Source organism: Bubalus bubalis, chromosome 1 (genome assembly GCF_019923935.1).
Source record: "Bubalus bubalis isolate 160015118507 breed Murrah chromosome 1, NDDB_SH_1, whole genome shotgun sequence".
Classification (NCBI taxonomy): domain Eukaryota; kingdom Metazoa; phylum Chordata; class Mammalia; order Artiodactyla; family Bovidae; genus Bubalus; species Bubalus bubalis.
The window spans coordinates 52029562-52045711 of record NC_059157.1 but is presented as its reverse complement, the minus strand read 5'-3'; the positions used below and the strand labels follow the sequence as shown (position 1 = coordinate 52045711).

Below are 16150 nucleotides of genomic sequence, written 5' to 3'. Positions count from 1 at the left end.
TGGTTGGTTTTCTGTGTAGTAATGTGTATATGTTAATCTCAAACTCCTAAGTTATCCCTCTCCCTGCCCCTCCTTTCCCCTTTTGTAAGCATGTTTGTTTTATATGTCTATGGGTCTATTTCTATTTTAATGTAAATTTATGTGTATCTTTATTTTAAAATTCCACATATAAGTGATATCATATGACATTTGTCTGGCTTACTTAGTATGATACTATTTAGGTTCATACTTGTTGTAAATGGTATTATTTCATTCACTTTTTAAGGCTGAGTAATATTCCAGTGTGTGTGTGTGTGTGTGTGTGTACACATATATATACCACATCTTTATCCATTTATCTGCCGATGGATATTTAGGTTGCTTCAGTGTCTTGGTTGTTGAAAGTAGTGCTGTGGTGAACGTTGGGCTGCATATATGTCTTTAAATTATGGTTTTCTCTGGGAAAAAGATTGTCGGATTGTATCATAGCTCTGTTTTTAGCTTTTTAAGGAACCCCCATACTGTTCTCCACAGTGACCATATGAATTTACATTCCCACCAACACTGAAGGAGGGTTCCTTTTTCTCCACACTCTCTTCAGCATTTATCATTTGTAGATTTTTTTGATGATGGCTCTTCTGACTAGTGTGAGGTGATACCTATTATAGTTTTGATTTGCATTTCTCTTTAATCATTTGTAATGTTGAGCATCTTTTCATGTGCCTCTTGGGCATCTGTTTGTCTTCTTTGGAGAAATGTCTGTTAGGTCTTCTGCCTGTTTTTTTGATTGGGTTGTTCGTGTTTTTGTTATTAAGCTGTATGAACTGTTTGTGTGTTTTGGAGACTAATCCCTTGTTGGTTGCATCATTTGCAATGTTTTTTCCCATTCGTAGATTGTCTTTTCATTTTGTTTAACGTTTCCTTTGCAGTGCAAAAGCTTTTAACTTTCATTAGGTCTTGTTTTTTTTTTTTTTTTTAAATTTCCATTACTCTGGGAGATGAATTAAAAAAGATATGCTCTAATTTTTGTCAAAGGGTGTTCTGCTTGTGTTTTCCTCGGAGTTTTATAGTATCCATTCTTAAATTTAGGTCTTTAATCCATTTTGCATTTATTTTTGTGTATGGTGTTAGAAAATGTTCTAAGTTAATTTTACATTGAGCTGTTCAGTTTTCCTAGCACCACTTACTGAAGAGACTCTTTCTTCTGTCTGCTTTGTCTTAGATTAATTGACCATAGGTGCATGGTTTATTTCTGTGTTTTTGCTCCTGTTCCATTGATCTATATTTCTTTTTTTGTGCCTGTACTGTACCGCATTGAATACTGTAGCTTTGTAGTGTAGTCTGAAGTCCGGGAGCCTGACTGCTCCAGCTCTGTTTTTCTTTTTCAAGGTTGCTTTGGCTATTCAGGATCTTTTATGTTTACAAAAACACTTCTAACATCAAATTCAAATAATCACTAACAATTACGGAACACTGGTATGTGTCAGGTGCTCCTAAGGGCATTAGGTATATTATTTCATTTGATCCTCCCAGCAGTCGGACAGAACTAAGCGACTGAAGAACAACAATGTAACGTACTATTCTTGTCCCTTCTCCCCCTCCCTCTAAAAAAAGGAATTGTTAGAGGTACGCAGTTGGCCCACTGGCAGGGTTGTCCTCCAGTTATAGAATACTGTTCCGTGCTGTCCACCTCTGCTGATCTCTAGAGCAGACAGCGACCATATGTGCAAAGTTCTGAGAGCGTTAGTCTTAGCTGTGCCCTCTGATGACTGATCTCTAGTCCCTGGTTGTGCAGTCTTACAGATGTCTGGGGCAGATACTTTGAAAGTGGTGTAGGAACGAAGCCCCTTGGAAGAGGCTGAGTGAATTTGGGAATTTTACTCCTCAGGGGGAACTGTTGGAAGTTTTCACTCTGCTTTTTCTTTTCATTTTCCCTTTGAGTATCTTACAGGAGTCCTAAGTTAAGTGGCATAGTAACTACTGCACCTCCCTTTCTGCCCATCAGTTGCCTATCTTAGAAAAACCATAGTTAATGTCATATTTCATGATGAAATACGGAACACTTTCTTTAAAGGGAAATAAGGCAAGGATGCCCTTTCTCACTACTCTCACTACCAAATCATTGCAGTAAGGGTGAAAAAGTGTAAAGATGGAAAGAAGTAAAACTATCTCTATGCAGATGACATGATTGTGTACATAGAAATACTAAGGAATCTACAAAGAAACAGATCTAATAAATGAAGTACGGTTGTGGAGAATTCAAGGTTAACATTTAAAAACATCAATTTTATGTCTATACTATCGAAGAGAACCAGAAAGTGAAGTTTAACAAACAAGTCCGTTTATAGTAACTATATAAAAAAAAACAAAAACCAAAATACTTAAGAATAAGTTTAACAAAAGAGTACAAGATCTCTTTCCTAAGAAACTTCAGAATAATGCTGAGAGAATTAAGGAAGACCTAAGTAAATGGGGAGATATGCCATGTTCATGCCTCAGAAGACTCGGTTTGTTAGATGGCAGTTCTCCCAAAATTGGTGTTTAGATTCACTGCTATCTTGATCAAAATTCTGCTGGCCCTTTCAACTCGAGAAGAAGATAGTCCAGTTAAAAATGGACAGAATAATTGGACAGACATTTCACAGAAGAAGATATACAGATGGCTAACAAGCATATATAGAGATGCTCAACATGATTAGCCATCAAGAAATGCAAACTAAAGCCACAGCGCTGCTGTTGAATTGTCCAGTCGTGTTCGACTCTTTGCAGCCCCGTGGGCTGCAGCAGGCCAGGCTTCCCTGTCCTTCACCGTCTCCTGCTGTACCACTGTATATGTTAGGATAGCTAAGATTAAAAAGACTGACATTACCAAGGTTGGTGAGAACGTGGAGCACCTGGAGTTCCCACACACTGCTGGTAGCAAGAAAAGGATACAATTACTTTGGAAAAGTGTTTAGCAGTTTCTAAGAAGTTAAACAGAAACTCACCATATCACTCAGGAGAAGGCAATGGCGACCCACTCCAGTACTCTTGCCTGGAGAATCCCATGGACGGAGGAGCCTGGTGGGCTGCAGTCCATGGGGTTGCTGAGTCGGACACGACTGAGCAACTTCACTTTCACTTTTCACTTTCATGCACTGGAGAAGGAAATGGCAACCTACTCCAGTGTTCTTGCCTGGAGAATCCCAGGGATGGGGGAGCCTGGTGGGCTGCCGTCTGTGGGGTCACGCAGAGTCGGACATGACTGAAGCGACTCAGCAGCAGCAGCACCATATCACTCAGCTTCACCACTCCTAGGTATTTAGTTACCCAAGAGAAATAAAGTATACGTCTGTGAAGATGTTCCCTGAAGCTTTATTAGAGCAACCCCCAAACTGGAAACAGTACATCTTTATTACGGGTTTCACAGGCGGTGCTAGTGGTAAAGAACTTGCTGGCCAGTGCAGGTAGACGTATCAGACACAGGTTCGATCCCTGGGTCGGGAAGATCCCCTGGAGGAGAGTAGGACAACCCACTCCAGTATTCTTGCCTGGAGAGTCCCATGGACAGAGGAGCCTGGTGGGCTACCGCCCGTGGGGTGGCAAAGAGTCAGCCACGACTGAAGTGATTTAGCACACAAGCACACGTCTTTATTACAATAGTGCATCCACAGTTAAATGGATAAACATATGGTGGTGTGTACATATAATGGAATACTGTTCAGCAATAAAGAACCCAAACATCGAATGTACGCATCCTGATTGTCATTAAACTGAGCGAAAGAAACCGAAGGCCAGAGTACATTCTCTTTACGTAGATAGTATGTGTTATTCTGTTTACACAAAAATCATGGAAAATGCACACTGATCAACAGTGACGTAAAGCAAATCATTGGTTACCTGGGACCAGGGGACCAGGGAAGGAGAGACCTCAAAAAGGCATATGGAATTTTGAGAAGGATGGAAATGTATCCTGATTGTGGTGGTGGTTTCATCCACACATACAAGTATCAAAACTCACTGAATTCTGTATTTTAAATTTAAAACTCATTGAGTTCATTCAGTGTAAATCCTGCCTCTAAGTTGGTAAATAAAATAGTGAGTGACAAGTGCATTGTAGACAATACATAATTCAGTAAATACACCGTATTGGTATGAGCCAATTCTAGTTGCTGGTTCTTGTTTTTAAAACGTAGTTATACTCCATCGAGATATAACAGTCCCATTAACAATCAAATAGCTGCCACACATGTTACACACATCAGAGGCTTCATTGTTTCTTACATTTGTTGTAGTAAGAGGATATAACAGAAGAATCTGCTGCTCTTCTTTTGGTTCTGAAACTTGGATTTCCTATGTTCTTTCTTCCTTTGTTGTTGTCCTTGAGTCTGTAAGGCATGTCTGACTCTTTGTGACCCCAAGGACTGCAGCATGCCAGGCTCCTCTGTCCTTCACTGTCTCCCAGAGTTTCCTCAAATTCATGGCTTTGAGTCAGTGGTGCTATTTAAGCATCTCATCCTTTGCTGCCTCCTTTTCCTATATTCCCCTTCCAATTAATTGAACATTATGGTTAAATGAGAATTGACCAGAAAGTAGTTTTTATTTGAAGTCTTACTGCAGATACCTTTAGGAACTGCCCACATTCCTGTGTAAGTTGATTATAGTGATCATTGTCATATCTTTCACTCCAAGGTATCATTTTCAAACATTTCCAGGCTATATTCTTCTTAAATGTATGGACTGTCTTTTTTGTGTGTGTTTTCAGGGCACCAGTCTGCTGTATGGCACAGGTAGGCACTTGTAGAAAGAACATTTGTCATCCTCAAGTGAAAGATGAAGGATGTTTGGATGATGGTCCTTCTCTCTTATGAGTCCTTGGTGTTAGGTTACTTCCCATGCCCTTCTACACTGAGAATTAAACAACCAAGTTGTGAGACTTTGCACTGAAGTGAATAAAGTCTAGCTCTTTTGTGCACAGGGAACTTCATCTTCATTCTGAATTTCTGTTCTGAAGCATTATAGATCTGCTTCCATGATGGAATATTCACCTCAGGATTTTAAAAGTTTGTATATTTTTTTTAGATAAATTACCTTAAAGTTATTAAAATGTGGTAAAGCCACAGGAATTTGTTTCATTAAAAAAAAATGACTTGGAAAGCAAAATATCAAGAAGTGACTTAAAATTTAAATTGTGTACTGAGCAGAGAGCAGAAGTTATTTCCAAATTGAGATGCAGGAAGCTTTAAAATGCCTCTTCATCCTTTATCAGCATTACAGAATGAATCAGCAATTTGCTCAGGTCAGTGAACCTTTGTTTTGAATTACAACAATGGTTTCTATTTCTAAGAACATAGAAAAATTCAGGTGTAACATAGGAATCTAAATTTGGAGTTAATAAATTCACAGAAATTTAGGCCCGGAAGACTCGGTGGGGATGTTATAGCTTACTGTTTATGTTTGAAAAATGTCAGAAGGTGACTGAGTGTGCCATTCTTAGCTAATTTAGTCATTCCTTAGTTAATGTTACTTGGTAAAAATAGATTACTGACCACCTAGATGGTTTTCAGAATGAGGAAAGTTGAATTTGAATTTCAGAATAACTTGATGTAGGGCTCCACACTAGTGAGGCCAGGGTTGGGTAATTGTATTTCTGACTCTGGAAAAGCTATCCAAGGACTTTTTTCTGAGTACTTGGCTCAGCGCATTGTTCCTCTGTGTGTTGGAGTGGCTGACTGTGCTGTGTCTGGAAGATGAAGTTAGACGATCTGCATTTTGGGTTTATACTAAAAATGCCGTCATTCATTCAGAAGCAGGTACCTGCATTGGGCCAGGTACTCTGTTACAAGCTTGAGCTGTGGCAGAGAACAGGTCAGGCAAGGTGTTGACATTTAAGCTGAGACCTAACAGGTGAGGAGTTGGCCGGCTGAAGAGTAGAAGTCCAGGGGGTGGGGACAGCATGTGCAGAGGTCCTGAGGCTGGAAGGAGCTTGGTGCTTGTGGAGTGGGAAGGAAGGATGGTCAGGCTGGAGAACAGCGAGAGAGGGAGACGAAGGCTTTGAGGCAAGGCTGGATTAATGGGCAACCCGACCATGCAGGTCTGGAGGACATACTAAGGATTTAGAATTGATCATAAGGAATTTGGAAGACATTGTGGGGTTTTTAGCAAGGGAGCTATAACTTTGATGGAGGGGAATAAATTGGAGGGGATCATGAGGGGATTCGGAGGACTGAGGCTTTTGTTATTTTTATTATTATCATCATTAACAGCCACTAATATTTAAAATTTGTTGGCTTTGGGCCAGACACTGTGCTCAACCCTTTACCCTAATCGTCTTCACGTAAACCCCACAACAACCCAGTGAGGTGCTGTTGTTAACCTTGTTTGAAACCAAGACCCAACCCAGCAAGGCCCTGGCAACCTGCTTAGACCCTGTTCTGGTAGCCAGTGGTCTTATGTTTTCAGTGTGTGAGGTCATGGTCCATTATTGGTTCTTAAAATTTGAGTGGATCACAACTGGATTTTTTTTTCTAATAGAGTAGAAATTAGACTATGTTGCACTAGTAAGGATAAAATATTGCTCTGTGAATATTTGTGTCACTTTTTATTTACATAATTATATTTGTACATGTGTGAGCTTGTGAGGCCTTGCAAGAGGATAAACAGCATTTGTCTAGGCAAGAGCCAGTGTGGCTTGGACTGGAGTTGTGGCAGGACAGATGGACACAGGTGGGTCTTAGCTGCAAGGGACAGAGGCACCAGGGCTTGGGGGGAGACTGGACCCCAGGGCCGAGCGTGGGAGGTCTCAGGGACGAGGCCCAGGTTTCTGGGAGGAGTCAGGTCAGTCCACTTAAAGGGAGACCTGAGCCTTTTAAGAGGCATCGTCCCAGGTGGCTGTTTGACTCCCTGATTTTCTAGCTTCTCTCAGCTGCAGCTGTTGGAACTTGGTGTTGGCATACGGTCCAAAGCTGTAAGCTGGCCATGAATTTATGAGGTAGCCTGTCAGCCAGAACTGCCTGAGCAGGGGACTGAGCCAAAAATAAACTCTCTCTTGAGGCGAGTAGTGAACAGACTAGTTGGAGCAACATGCAATGGCTGGATTGCATGTGGGCGGACAGCAGCTCTGTGGGGACTGCGCCTCGCTTGTTTTAGGTCAAAGTCCCTCTCCGTTTATTCTGTGTTCTTCAGTGTCTTTCAGTATAGTTTTTTTTTTTTTTTTAATTCAGGTAAAATTGGTATATAAACATTATATACCAATTATATATGTATAACCTTCAGGTGTTCACCATTACAATTCCACATCTGTATACATTACAAAGTCATAACCACCAAATGTTACCATTCATCACCACGCATACAGTTGACGCCTTTCGTCTATTTTACTCATCCTGAACCCTGTTGCCTTCTAGTAAGTAAAAGTGAAAGTGTTAGTTGCTCGGTGGCATTTGATTCTTTGCGACCGCATGCCCTGCAGCCCGCCTGGCTCCTCTGTTCATGGAATTCTCCAGGCAAGAATACAGGAATGAGTTGCCATTTCCTTCTCCAGAGGATCTTCCTGACCCAGGGATTGAACCCGTGTCTCCTGCACTGCAGGCTGATTCTTTACCGTCTGAGCCACCAGGAAGCCCGTTCCCCTCTAGTAACCAGCAGTCTAGTCTCTGTGTATATGAATTTTATTTTGTTTTGTTTGTTTTCTTTAGACTCCATATATGAGTAAGGATTACACAATAGTTATCTGTCTCCATCTGACTTATTTCACTTAACGTTATACTGTCAAAATTGGAAGATTTCATTTTTTTATGGTGAAGTAGTGTAAATGTACATCATATCTTTATCCATTCATCCGTTGATAGGCATTTATGTTATTTTCACATCTTGGCTATGATAAATAATGCTTCATTGAACATGAGGGTGTGTTTGTTTTATAGTTGGTGTTTTCGTATTCTTTGGATTACTACCCTGAAGTGGAATGGTTGGATTATACAGTAGTTCTGGTCTTCATTTTTTTGAGGAATTTCCCCAGTTTTCCATGGTGGCCTCACAGAATATGAGGGCAGGATTTCTGTAGTTGTGTATCATCATCAGGGCAGATGGTAGGACAGAATGAGAAGGCTGGGGACTTGCCCAGGGCCACTGCAAGGCGCACGGGCACTGTTGAATCCGGCTTGGCTGGGGAGGTGGACAGTCTTGGATAAAGTGGAAGGCAGTGGTCCCTGCAGTACCACACACACCAGATACACAGTTTCATTGAATGATAGCTCCTCCCCACTACTCTTAACAGTTCCTTATGTTGATAACTGAAATACCAACACCAGTTGCGAAAGGGAATTTACTACCCTTTCAATGTGGGCACAACCCGAAAGTCAAGTTAGTCCTTGGACGTGGTTTTCGAGTTGCCATGATTTCATGCGGTATGCTGAATCAGTAAATAAATGATAGGTTGTGATCCTTGACCTTGGGAAATGTTTAACCACATAGTGAGAGATTTTATTTTCATTGACTGTTTGAGGAACTTAATATTTCAGCTATAATGAGCACCTTAAAAATGAACACATAAGTAGAATAGAACTCATAGATGCATGTCTTGTGTGGTTACTGAGACATCGTGTCTTTGAGGTGGAATTCACCTATGATTGGGGCTTCCCAGCTGGCGCTGGTGGTAAAGAACCCACCTGCCAGTGCAGAAGATGTAAGAGATGCTGGTTTGATCCCTGGGTTGGGAAGATCCCCTGGAGGAAGAAATGGCAACCTACTCCAATATTCTTGCTTGGAGAATCCCATGGACAGAGGAGCCTGACGGGCTACAGTCCATAGGATCGCAGAGACTGGGACACAACTTTGGGCCTAGTCTGTCTGGATTTAGTAGTTTTTATTTCTCCTTTCATTTTTGTTTGGCCTATAGCAACTGTGAAAACAGTAATGTTTATTCAGTCATGTAACATTTGAGGACCTTCATGTTTTGGGACATGAGTAAGGTTCAGAAGAGGAGCTTGTGGTCCCTGGGTCAGGAAGGTCCCTTGGAGCAGGAAATTGCAGCCCACTCCGTATTCTTGCCTGGGAAATTGCATGGACAGAAGAGCCAGGTGGGCTCCAGTGCATGGGTCAGATAGACACAATGTAGCAACTAAACTGTCCTTTTTTGGGGGGGGGGGCAGGGCTGGGTCACTTCAGTTGCTCAGCCTTGTCCCACTTTTTGCAACCCAATGGACTATAGCCCACCGGGCTCCTCTGTTATGGAATTCTCCAGGCAAGAATACTGGAGTGGGTTGCCATTCCCTTCTCCAGGGGATCTTCCTGACCCAGAGATTGAACCCAGGTCTCCTGCATTGCAGGCAGAGTCTTTACCGACTGAGCCACCAGGGAGGCCCATAGTTGTTAGTATGTATGTTGGGTATATATATGATCAAAAGATGTTTGGAGGCTACTCTGTATTAGTATGGGCCTCCCAGGTGGCACTAGTGGTAAAGAACTTGCCTGCCAATGCAGGAGACGTAAGAGACGTGGGTTCGATCCCTGGGTTGGGAAGATCCCCTGGAAAAGGGCATGGCAACCCACTCCAGTATTCTTGCCCGGAGAATCCCATGGACAGAGAAGTCTGGTGAGTTACAGTCCATAGGGTCGCAAGGAGATGGACATGACTGAAGCAATTTAGCAGGCACGCATGCACATATGTTAGTATGTGTTTTTTAAAACATACATTTTTGATAATCTTCTCTTTTGTTTTAGCATTTTGAGAAAACGAAGAGTTCCTCTGTGTGGTAACCGTGTTGTTAATGATGGAGTAGTCCTATTTGTTACCTACATTTTATAGTGTTAAGTAAGACTTGTTATGTAAAAAGATTCATTACTAAGATTTGGCCTGGCAGACCTGAGTCTTTAAATCAAGGAAATCCTTCTCCTCTAAGTGTTGGATGAGCTTTGCCTTTTGTAGAACGCGTCCCTTGTTTTGGAGCGCCACGCCCTCCTGCCTGCCGTCAAGTATTGGGAAATGGGGGACGCAGAGCATGTGAAGTGCTGTCTGCCTGTTCCACCGTTTAGCCCAGCCCAGAGTGGGACCTCTGGTGACCTACACGCACCCATTAATGTCTTAAAGCAACAGATTGGGATGCCACCCAGAAACTTCTCAGCCTTCCCGGTTTGCTCATTGGAGCTGTTTTCTTTGTACAAAATGCCTCATTTCAGAGCCATAAAATACTTGCTTCAAAAGGTCTTCCCCCCCCTTCACCCCAAGAATATGTTTCCTATTATTATAAAAATTGCTTATCAAAAATCTCTATTAAATGAAGTGAAGTGAATAAATGCTTCCAGGCTCTCAGGAGCCTTTTTTCTTTTAAAAGATTTCTTTTTATTATGTGTAACATAGGCAAACCCCACTCCAGTATTCTTGCCTGGCAAACCCCATGGACGGAGGAGCCTGGAGGGCCCCAGTCCATGAGGTCGCAGAGAGTCGGACACGACTGAGCGATTCAACAGCAGCCACATGTTGATGGGTACCTGCCGGGGCCGCCGGGACAGACCTCTTTCCCAAGCCGTTCCATGAGTGACCGCGGCCTGTGTCTCTGCAGGGTTGACGACCGTCAGAAGCATGCTCTCTCGGACCCTCCCGACACCGCCCCGGACGCAGAATGTGGCTGGGTGAGAACGCAGTGTTCGCCTACGAGTCGTCGGTGCACGGCGCGCACGTGCTGCGCTGCCTGGACGAGCAGCGGCGGAAGGACGAGCTGTGCGACTTGACGGTGCTGGTGGAGGGCCGGCCCTTCCGCGCGCACCGCGCCGTGCTGGCCGCCTGCAGTGCCTACTTCCACGCCCGGCTCGCCGGCGCGGCCGGCAGTGAGCCGCGCATCACGCTGCCCGGAGAGGTGGGAGAGCTCGCCCTGCGTTCATGCAACCAACTAAGTCTCCCCTGGTTGATCCCGTTAGGGCAAAACCCCGTCTTCCCCGTCATCCCTTGCCCGTGCTTCTGCAGCCGCACATTTAACTTGCTTCGTAGGCATCCTGGCATTTTCTGTGTCAACTGGTTTCCTTTATTTTTTTGGCCGCACCTCAAGGCAGGCGGAACCATAGTTCCCCCACCAGGGATCGAACCCCTGTCCCCGGCAGTGGAAGTGCAGAGTCTTACTTAACTCCTGGACTGCCAGGGAAGTCTCTGATAACTTTGGATGTTAGTTAATATCTGTTGGGCTGTTGAATAGCTCGACCCTCTGTTATGTTTTAATGAAATGCCTCACCAGTGGACACGGGCATTTGGAGAGGTCGCACACCTGGGCGGGACTCCCCCTTTGGATCTTTTTCTGTGATGGACAGCTGTGACAGGGATTAGGATCCTCCCAAGCCTGAATTTGGCTATGACCGACCTGCCCTCATGGACGGGGCTAAAGGGAGTTACTGGGGACAGCCTCCCTGTGCTGCTCAGTTTTATTGTTTTAGCTATGAGTCCGAGTTGCCAGATCTATTCGGTTTTCAAGCCGGATGTTTTACAATTTGGAGGAAACCTAAAAGATCATGCATTCCAGCCTCCTCATTTTGACTGCACGTGGCTGTTAGATACTCCAGAAGGGTTCTCTCCCTTTCTTCTTTCTTGAGATTGAGACAGTGCTTGGGTAGAAGAAAGGTGATTTTTGTGTCATATTTATAGAGCCTTGTTCTTACACACCTTTTCCCCCAAGCCTATTATGGAGCTCCCACACCTAGACACTTAGGTTCTTGTTACCATCCTACCTCTAAGAGACGACTCTTAGGGCAGGAGTGCTGGGTACACTGGCTGTTTTAACAGTTTGTTTGGCTTCATTAGTGACTACAACTAGAAGAGTGCTGAGCCTTGTGGCATTGGGACACACATTTTGTTCATTGTTAAGTTGTATCTGACAATTTGTGACCCCATGGACTGCAGCAGGCCAGGCTTCTGGGTCCTTCACTGTCTCTCAGAGTTTGCTTAAACTCAGATGTCCATTGAGTTGGTGATGCCATCCAACCATCTCATCCTCTGTCATCCCCTTCTCCTCCTGCCTTCAGTCTTTCCCAGCATCAGTGTCTTTTCAAATGAGTCAGTTTTTCACATCAAGTGGCCAAAGTATTGGAGCTTCAGTTTCAGCATCAGTCCTTCCAGTGAATATTCAGGACTGATTTCCTTTAGGATTGACTGGTTTGATCTCCTTGCAGTCCAAGGCACTCTCAAGAGTCTTCTCCAGCACACATTAGAAGTTGTTAAAAGGAATTTGGACAAAGTATATAGAATCTGTCTGTGTACAACAGGTTTGTGTGGGCTGTTCTGTGATGACACTGAGTCTACAGTTCAGCTTATTGCTGGCCGTGCATACATACATCCATGACATGGCAGCTACAGGTTGTCAGTTCTGTGGCAGAAGTTGGAGCAAATAATATAGTACTAAGGCAGTGGCAAGAAGGGCCAGCTATTGGTCAGCTGTTGTTCTTTAACAAGTAGCAACACATATCCTAATCGAGATATCCTCATTATGATCTGTAGTTTCAAATTACTTAAAAAGACTTTCCAAGCAGAAAAAAATTTGATTCCTGTATATGGAAGGAAAGGTATCTGCATGCACGTGTGTATGTATACATTCATTCATTCTAATTTGAATATAAGATACACATTTTCAAATATTTGAAGTGTCTCATCATAATGACAGATTGAAAAGATCATTGTGTAGCTGTCTTTAAAGCCTCTTGATTATTTTATTTAAAAATTCCCAATTGAAACATTTATTGAGATCATTGTAAATTTACATGCATCTGTAAGACATAAGGCGGAGAACCCCTTTGCTGCACTCTGCTCAGTTTCTTCCAATGGTAGAGTGTTTTTGCGAAATTGTGTATCACAACCAGAATTTTGACAGTAATACAATTCACCCGTCTCAGGCTTTCCTGGTTTTACTTGTACTAAATTGAGTATGCTGTGAAATTCTCTACAGTTTCATTTTCTGGGTGGGTCCATGTATCCACTGCCACAGTAAGGAAACGGAACAGTTTCACACCCACCCGAGAATCCCTTGTGTTGCCCTTTTATAATCCCACTCACTCCCTTCCTGGTTTCCCTCCATTCTCCCTCACCCCTCCCTCCATTCCTAATCCCTGGCAACCACTAATCTGTCCCCCTTTCTTAAAGTTTTGTCATCTGAAAAATGTCACATAAATGGAATCATTCAGTAGGTGACCTTTTGGGATTGGCCTTTTTCCTCTTCCCGTAATTTCTCTGAGATTTACCCAAGTCTTAGGCATCCTCAGTGTATTCTATTTTATTGCTGAGCATTCCATACTGTGGGTGTACCGGTTTTTATTTAGCTGTACACCTATTGAAGGAAATCAGGCTAATTCCAATTTTGGGCTGTTACAAATAACATTGCAGTGAGTGCTTGTGCAAGATGAGTTTTCATTTTTCTGGCATAAAAGAATAGGAGTGCAGTTGCTGGGACATATGGAGGTTGCATGTTTATAAGAAACTGCCAAACTGGTTTGCAGAGCAGCTGCACCATTTTACGTTCCTACCAGCAATGTGTGAGTTTTCCCGTTTCTCCACATCTTCACCAGTATTTGATGTTGCTATTTTTATTTTTTTAGCCATTTAAAAGCTAATTAAGTATGCCCAGTTTAGCAGGTGTTTAAGAGGATCACAGAAAAATTACATCTTGATCACTCGCATTGGAATTCAGTGTTTTAAAATTAATTTTTGTGTTTTGAGTCTGGAGTGAAGCTTTCCAGCCCTCAGTAGGGGTCATCTCCCCCTCTCTCTGCAGAGGCAGGTTCAGTGTGAATGTGCAATTTTGAGCTTAAAGGTTTTATTAGCTAGAGTCCTTGAATTCTTTGCTGAGACTGTACTAGGCACAAGTTTTAGGTCTTCACGTAGATCACTTTGTAAATCTGAATCTTTAAAAAATTTTATTAGAAACTCTAAGATAATTGATAGGTAGCCATTTACTGTCCACCATGGTTAGGAATACTTTCATTGCTTTAGCTATACTGTTCTCCAGCATTGACTATTCCACTTCAGTAGTTTATCACGGTTGAGGAGTTGTTTGGAATATGGTAACCACGCAGATCTAGGATGGCAGCAGACCCCAGCACTCGGAACAGGGTGCTTTTATCCACGTTGCTTTATTCCATAGATGCCTTCTTTCCACTAATGCAGAAAGTTGTGGTAATGGTTATATCTTTATCTCATATGAGTAAATCATACTCCACGGATCATCATGAGTGGAAATCTATAAAGTGGAGGGTGTGGTCCCAGTGAACAGGATGTGAGAAGCAAGCTTTTCTAGATTCCCTTAGCTTTACATTTCTGAGAGGAATATTTTTTTCTCACCAAATTAAAATCCCTGTTTTATAAGTATCACTAAGAGGTTTTCATCTTGCCACCCTGCTACTTCTCTCGTCCTTATCTGCTAGACAGCTTTTCATGTGATGTCTTTGTTTTTGTTTTGTATATTAACAGGTGACAGTTAAAGGATTTGAACCTTTAATTCAGTTTGCCTACACTGCTAAACTGATACTCAGTAAGGACAATGTGGATGAGGTGTATAAGTGTGTGGAATTTTTAGGCGTACCTGATATTGAGGAATCCTGCTTTCAGTTTCTCAAATACAAGTTTCTGGACTCCACTGCAGACCAGCAGGAATGCCCCAGAAAAAAATGCTTCTCCTCACCTTGCCAGAAACCAGATTTTAAGTTTTCGCTCTTGGACCAGAAGGATTTAGAAATTGATGAGGTGGAGGAATTTCTGGACAACAAAAATGTCCAAACCCCTCACTGTAAACTGCGTAGGTATCAAGGCAGTGCAAAAGCGACTCCTCCTCTGCAGGACAGTGCCAGCCAAACATGTGAATCCATGTGCTTAGAAAAGGATGCTGCCCTGGCTCTGCCGTCTTTATGCCCCAAATACCGAAAATTCCAGAAAGCGTTTGGAACTGACAGAGTCCGAACTGTGGAGTCCAGCGTCAAAGACATTCAGGCTGCTTCTGTTCAGCCGCACGAGCCGTCGGAAAATGAGTGTCTAGGAGGAATCCAGGACTGTGCAGACTTGCAGGTGATTTTAAAATGTGAAGAAAAAAAGTCAGCGATGGAACATGAAGAAGCCAAGAAGAAAGATCCCGCTTCCCAGGGCTCATCCGGAAAAACAGAAACAACTCCCTGCCCCCCCAGTTCTGCAGACCCCCACGGGTTCTACTCTCTGTCTATCTTACACACGTACGACCAGTACGGTGACTTGAATTTTGCTGGCACGCAGAACACCACCGTGTTAACGGAAAAGCCTTCGTCGGGTTCCGATGTGCGAGAAGAGAAGGCTTTCGGTGAGAGTCCAGATGTGAAATCAGACTCCGGCCCCAGGAAGGAGAGTGGCCTTGCCGCAAGTGATCTGAGCAGCGTGGAGCGAGAGGTGGCGGAGCACCTCGCGAAGGGCTTCTGGAGTGACATCTGCAACACGGACGCTGCCTGCCAAATGCAGTTGTCACCTGCCGTGGCCAAAGACAGCCCAGAGCAGAACTACCCCCAGAAGCGGTCTGAGTGTCCCTGGTTAGGCATCAGGATCAGCGAGAGCCCTGAACCGGGCCAGAGGACTTTCACGACCTTGAGTTCTGTCAGTTGCCCTTTTATAAGCACTCTGAGTCCCGAGGGCTGTTCCAGCAGCCTGGAAATCGGAACTGATGACTACGCTTCAGAGCCCCAGCAGGAGCCTTGTCCCTACGCTTGCGTGATCAGCTTGGGAGACGACTCGGAGTCGGATACCGAAGGGGACAGTGAGCCCTGTTCAGCCCGAGAACAAGAGTGTGAGGTGAGCGGAAAAGGAGTGTGTGCTCAAGTCATTGACCACCGTTAACTGGGCTGACTATGTCTGCTCCTGTTGGGAATGTGATCTGGCTCAGGGAGGGAGGAGGAAACCCATACTCAGTTAAGTATACCACGGTATGATACATACCAGGAGTGGGTGATGAAGTTGGAAGGACTGCTGTGTTCCTTTATTTCAAGTAGGTGTATTTTGTTCTGTTAAGCAGGGAGTGGATTCCTGCATTGGCCATGTAACTGTTTAAATCAAGTGCCAGGTCCCGAGAGGAAAAAGAATAATGATTCTCTAATCATTTGATGATTAACTCCTGGTTAAATACAGCATATATTCAGTCTTATTCACTGCCACAAGGACGTCTAGACGTGGGACTTAGTCACTTAGCAATGACTTAGCAATGAC

At 43.5% G+C, this 16150-nt stretch overlaps 1 protein-coding gene across 3 annotated transcripts in view; it reads left to right on the top strand.

The window, feature by feature from the left end:
• Positions 1-16150, top strand: part of BACH1 (BTB domain and CNC homolog 1) — a 60570-nt gene that overhangs the window by 15273 nt on the left and 29147 nt on the right. For all 3 annotated transcript variants that reach the window (XM_025281838.3, XM_025281830.3, XM_025281818.3), the window contains exons 2-3: positions 10521-10814; positions 14402-15739. In XM_025281838.3, coding sequence (XP_025137623.3) covers positions 10581-10814; positions 14402-15739 — 1572 coding nt within the window. In that variant the 5' untranslated portion in view covers positions 10521-10580. The remainder of the gene's footprint in view (positions 1-10520; positions 10815-14401; positions 15740-16150) is intronic.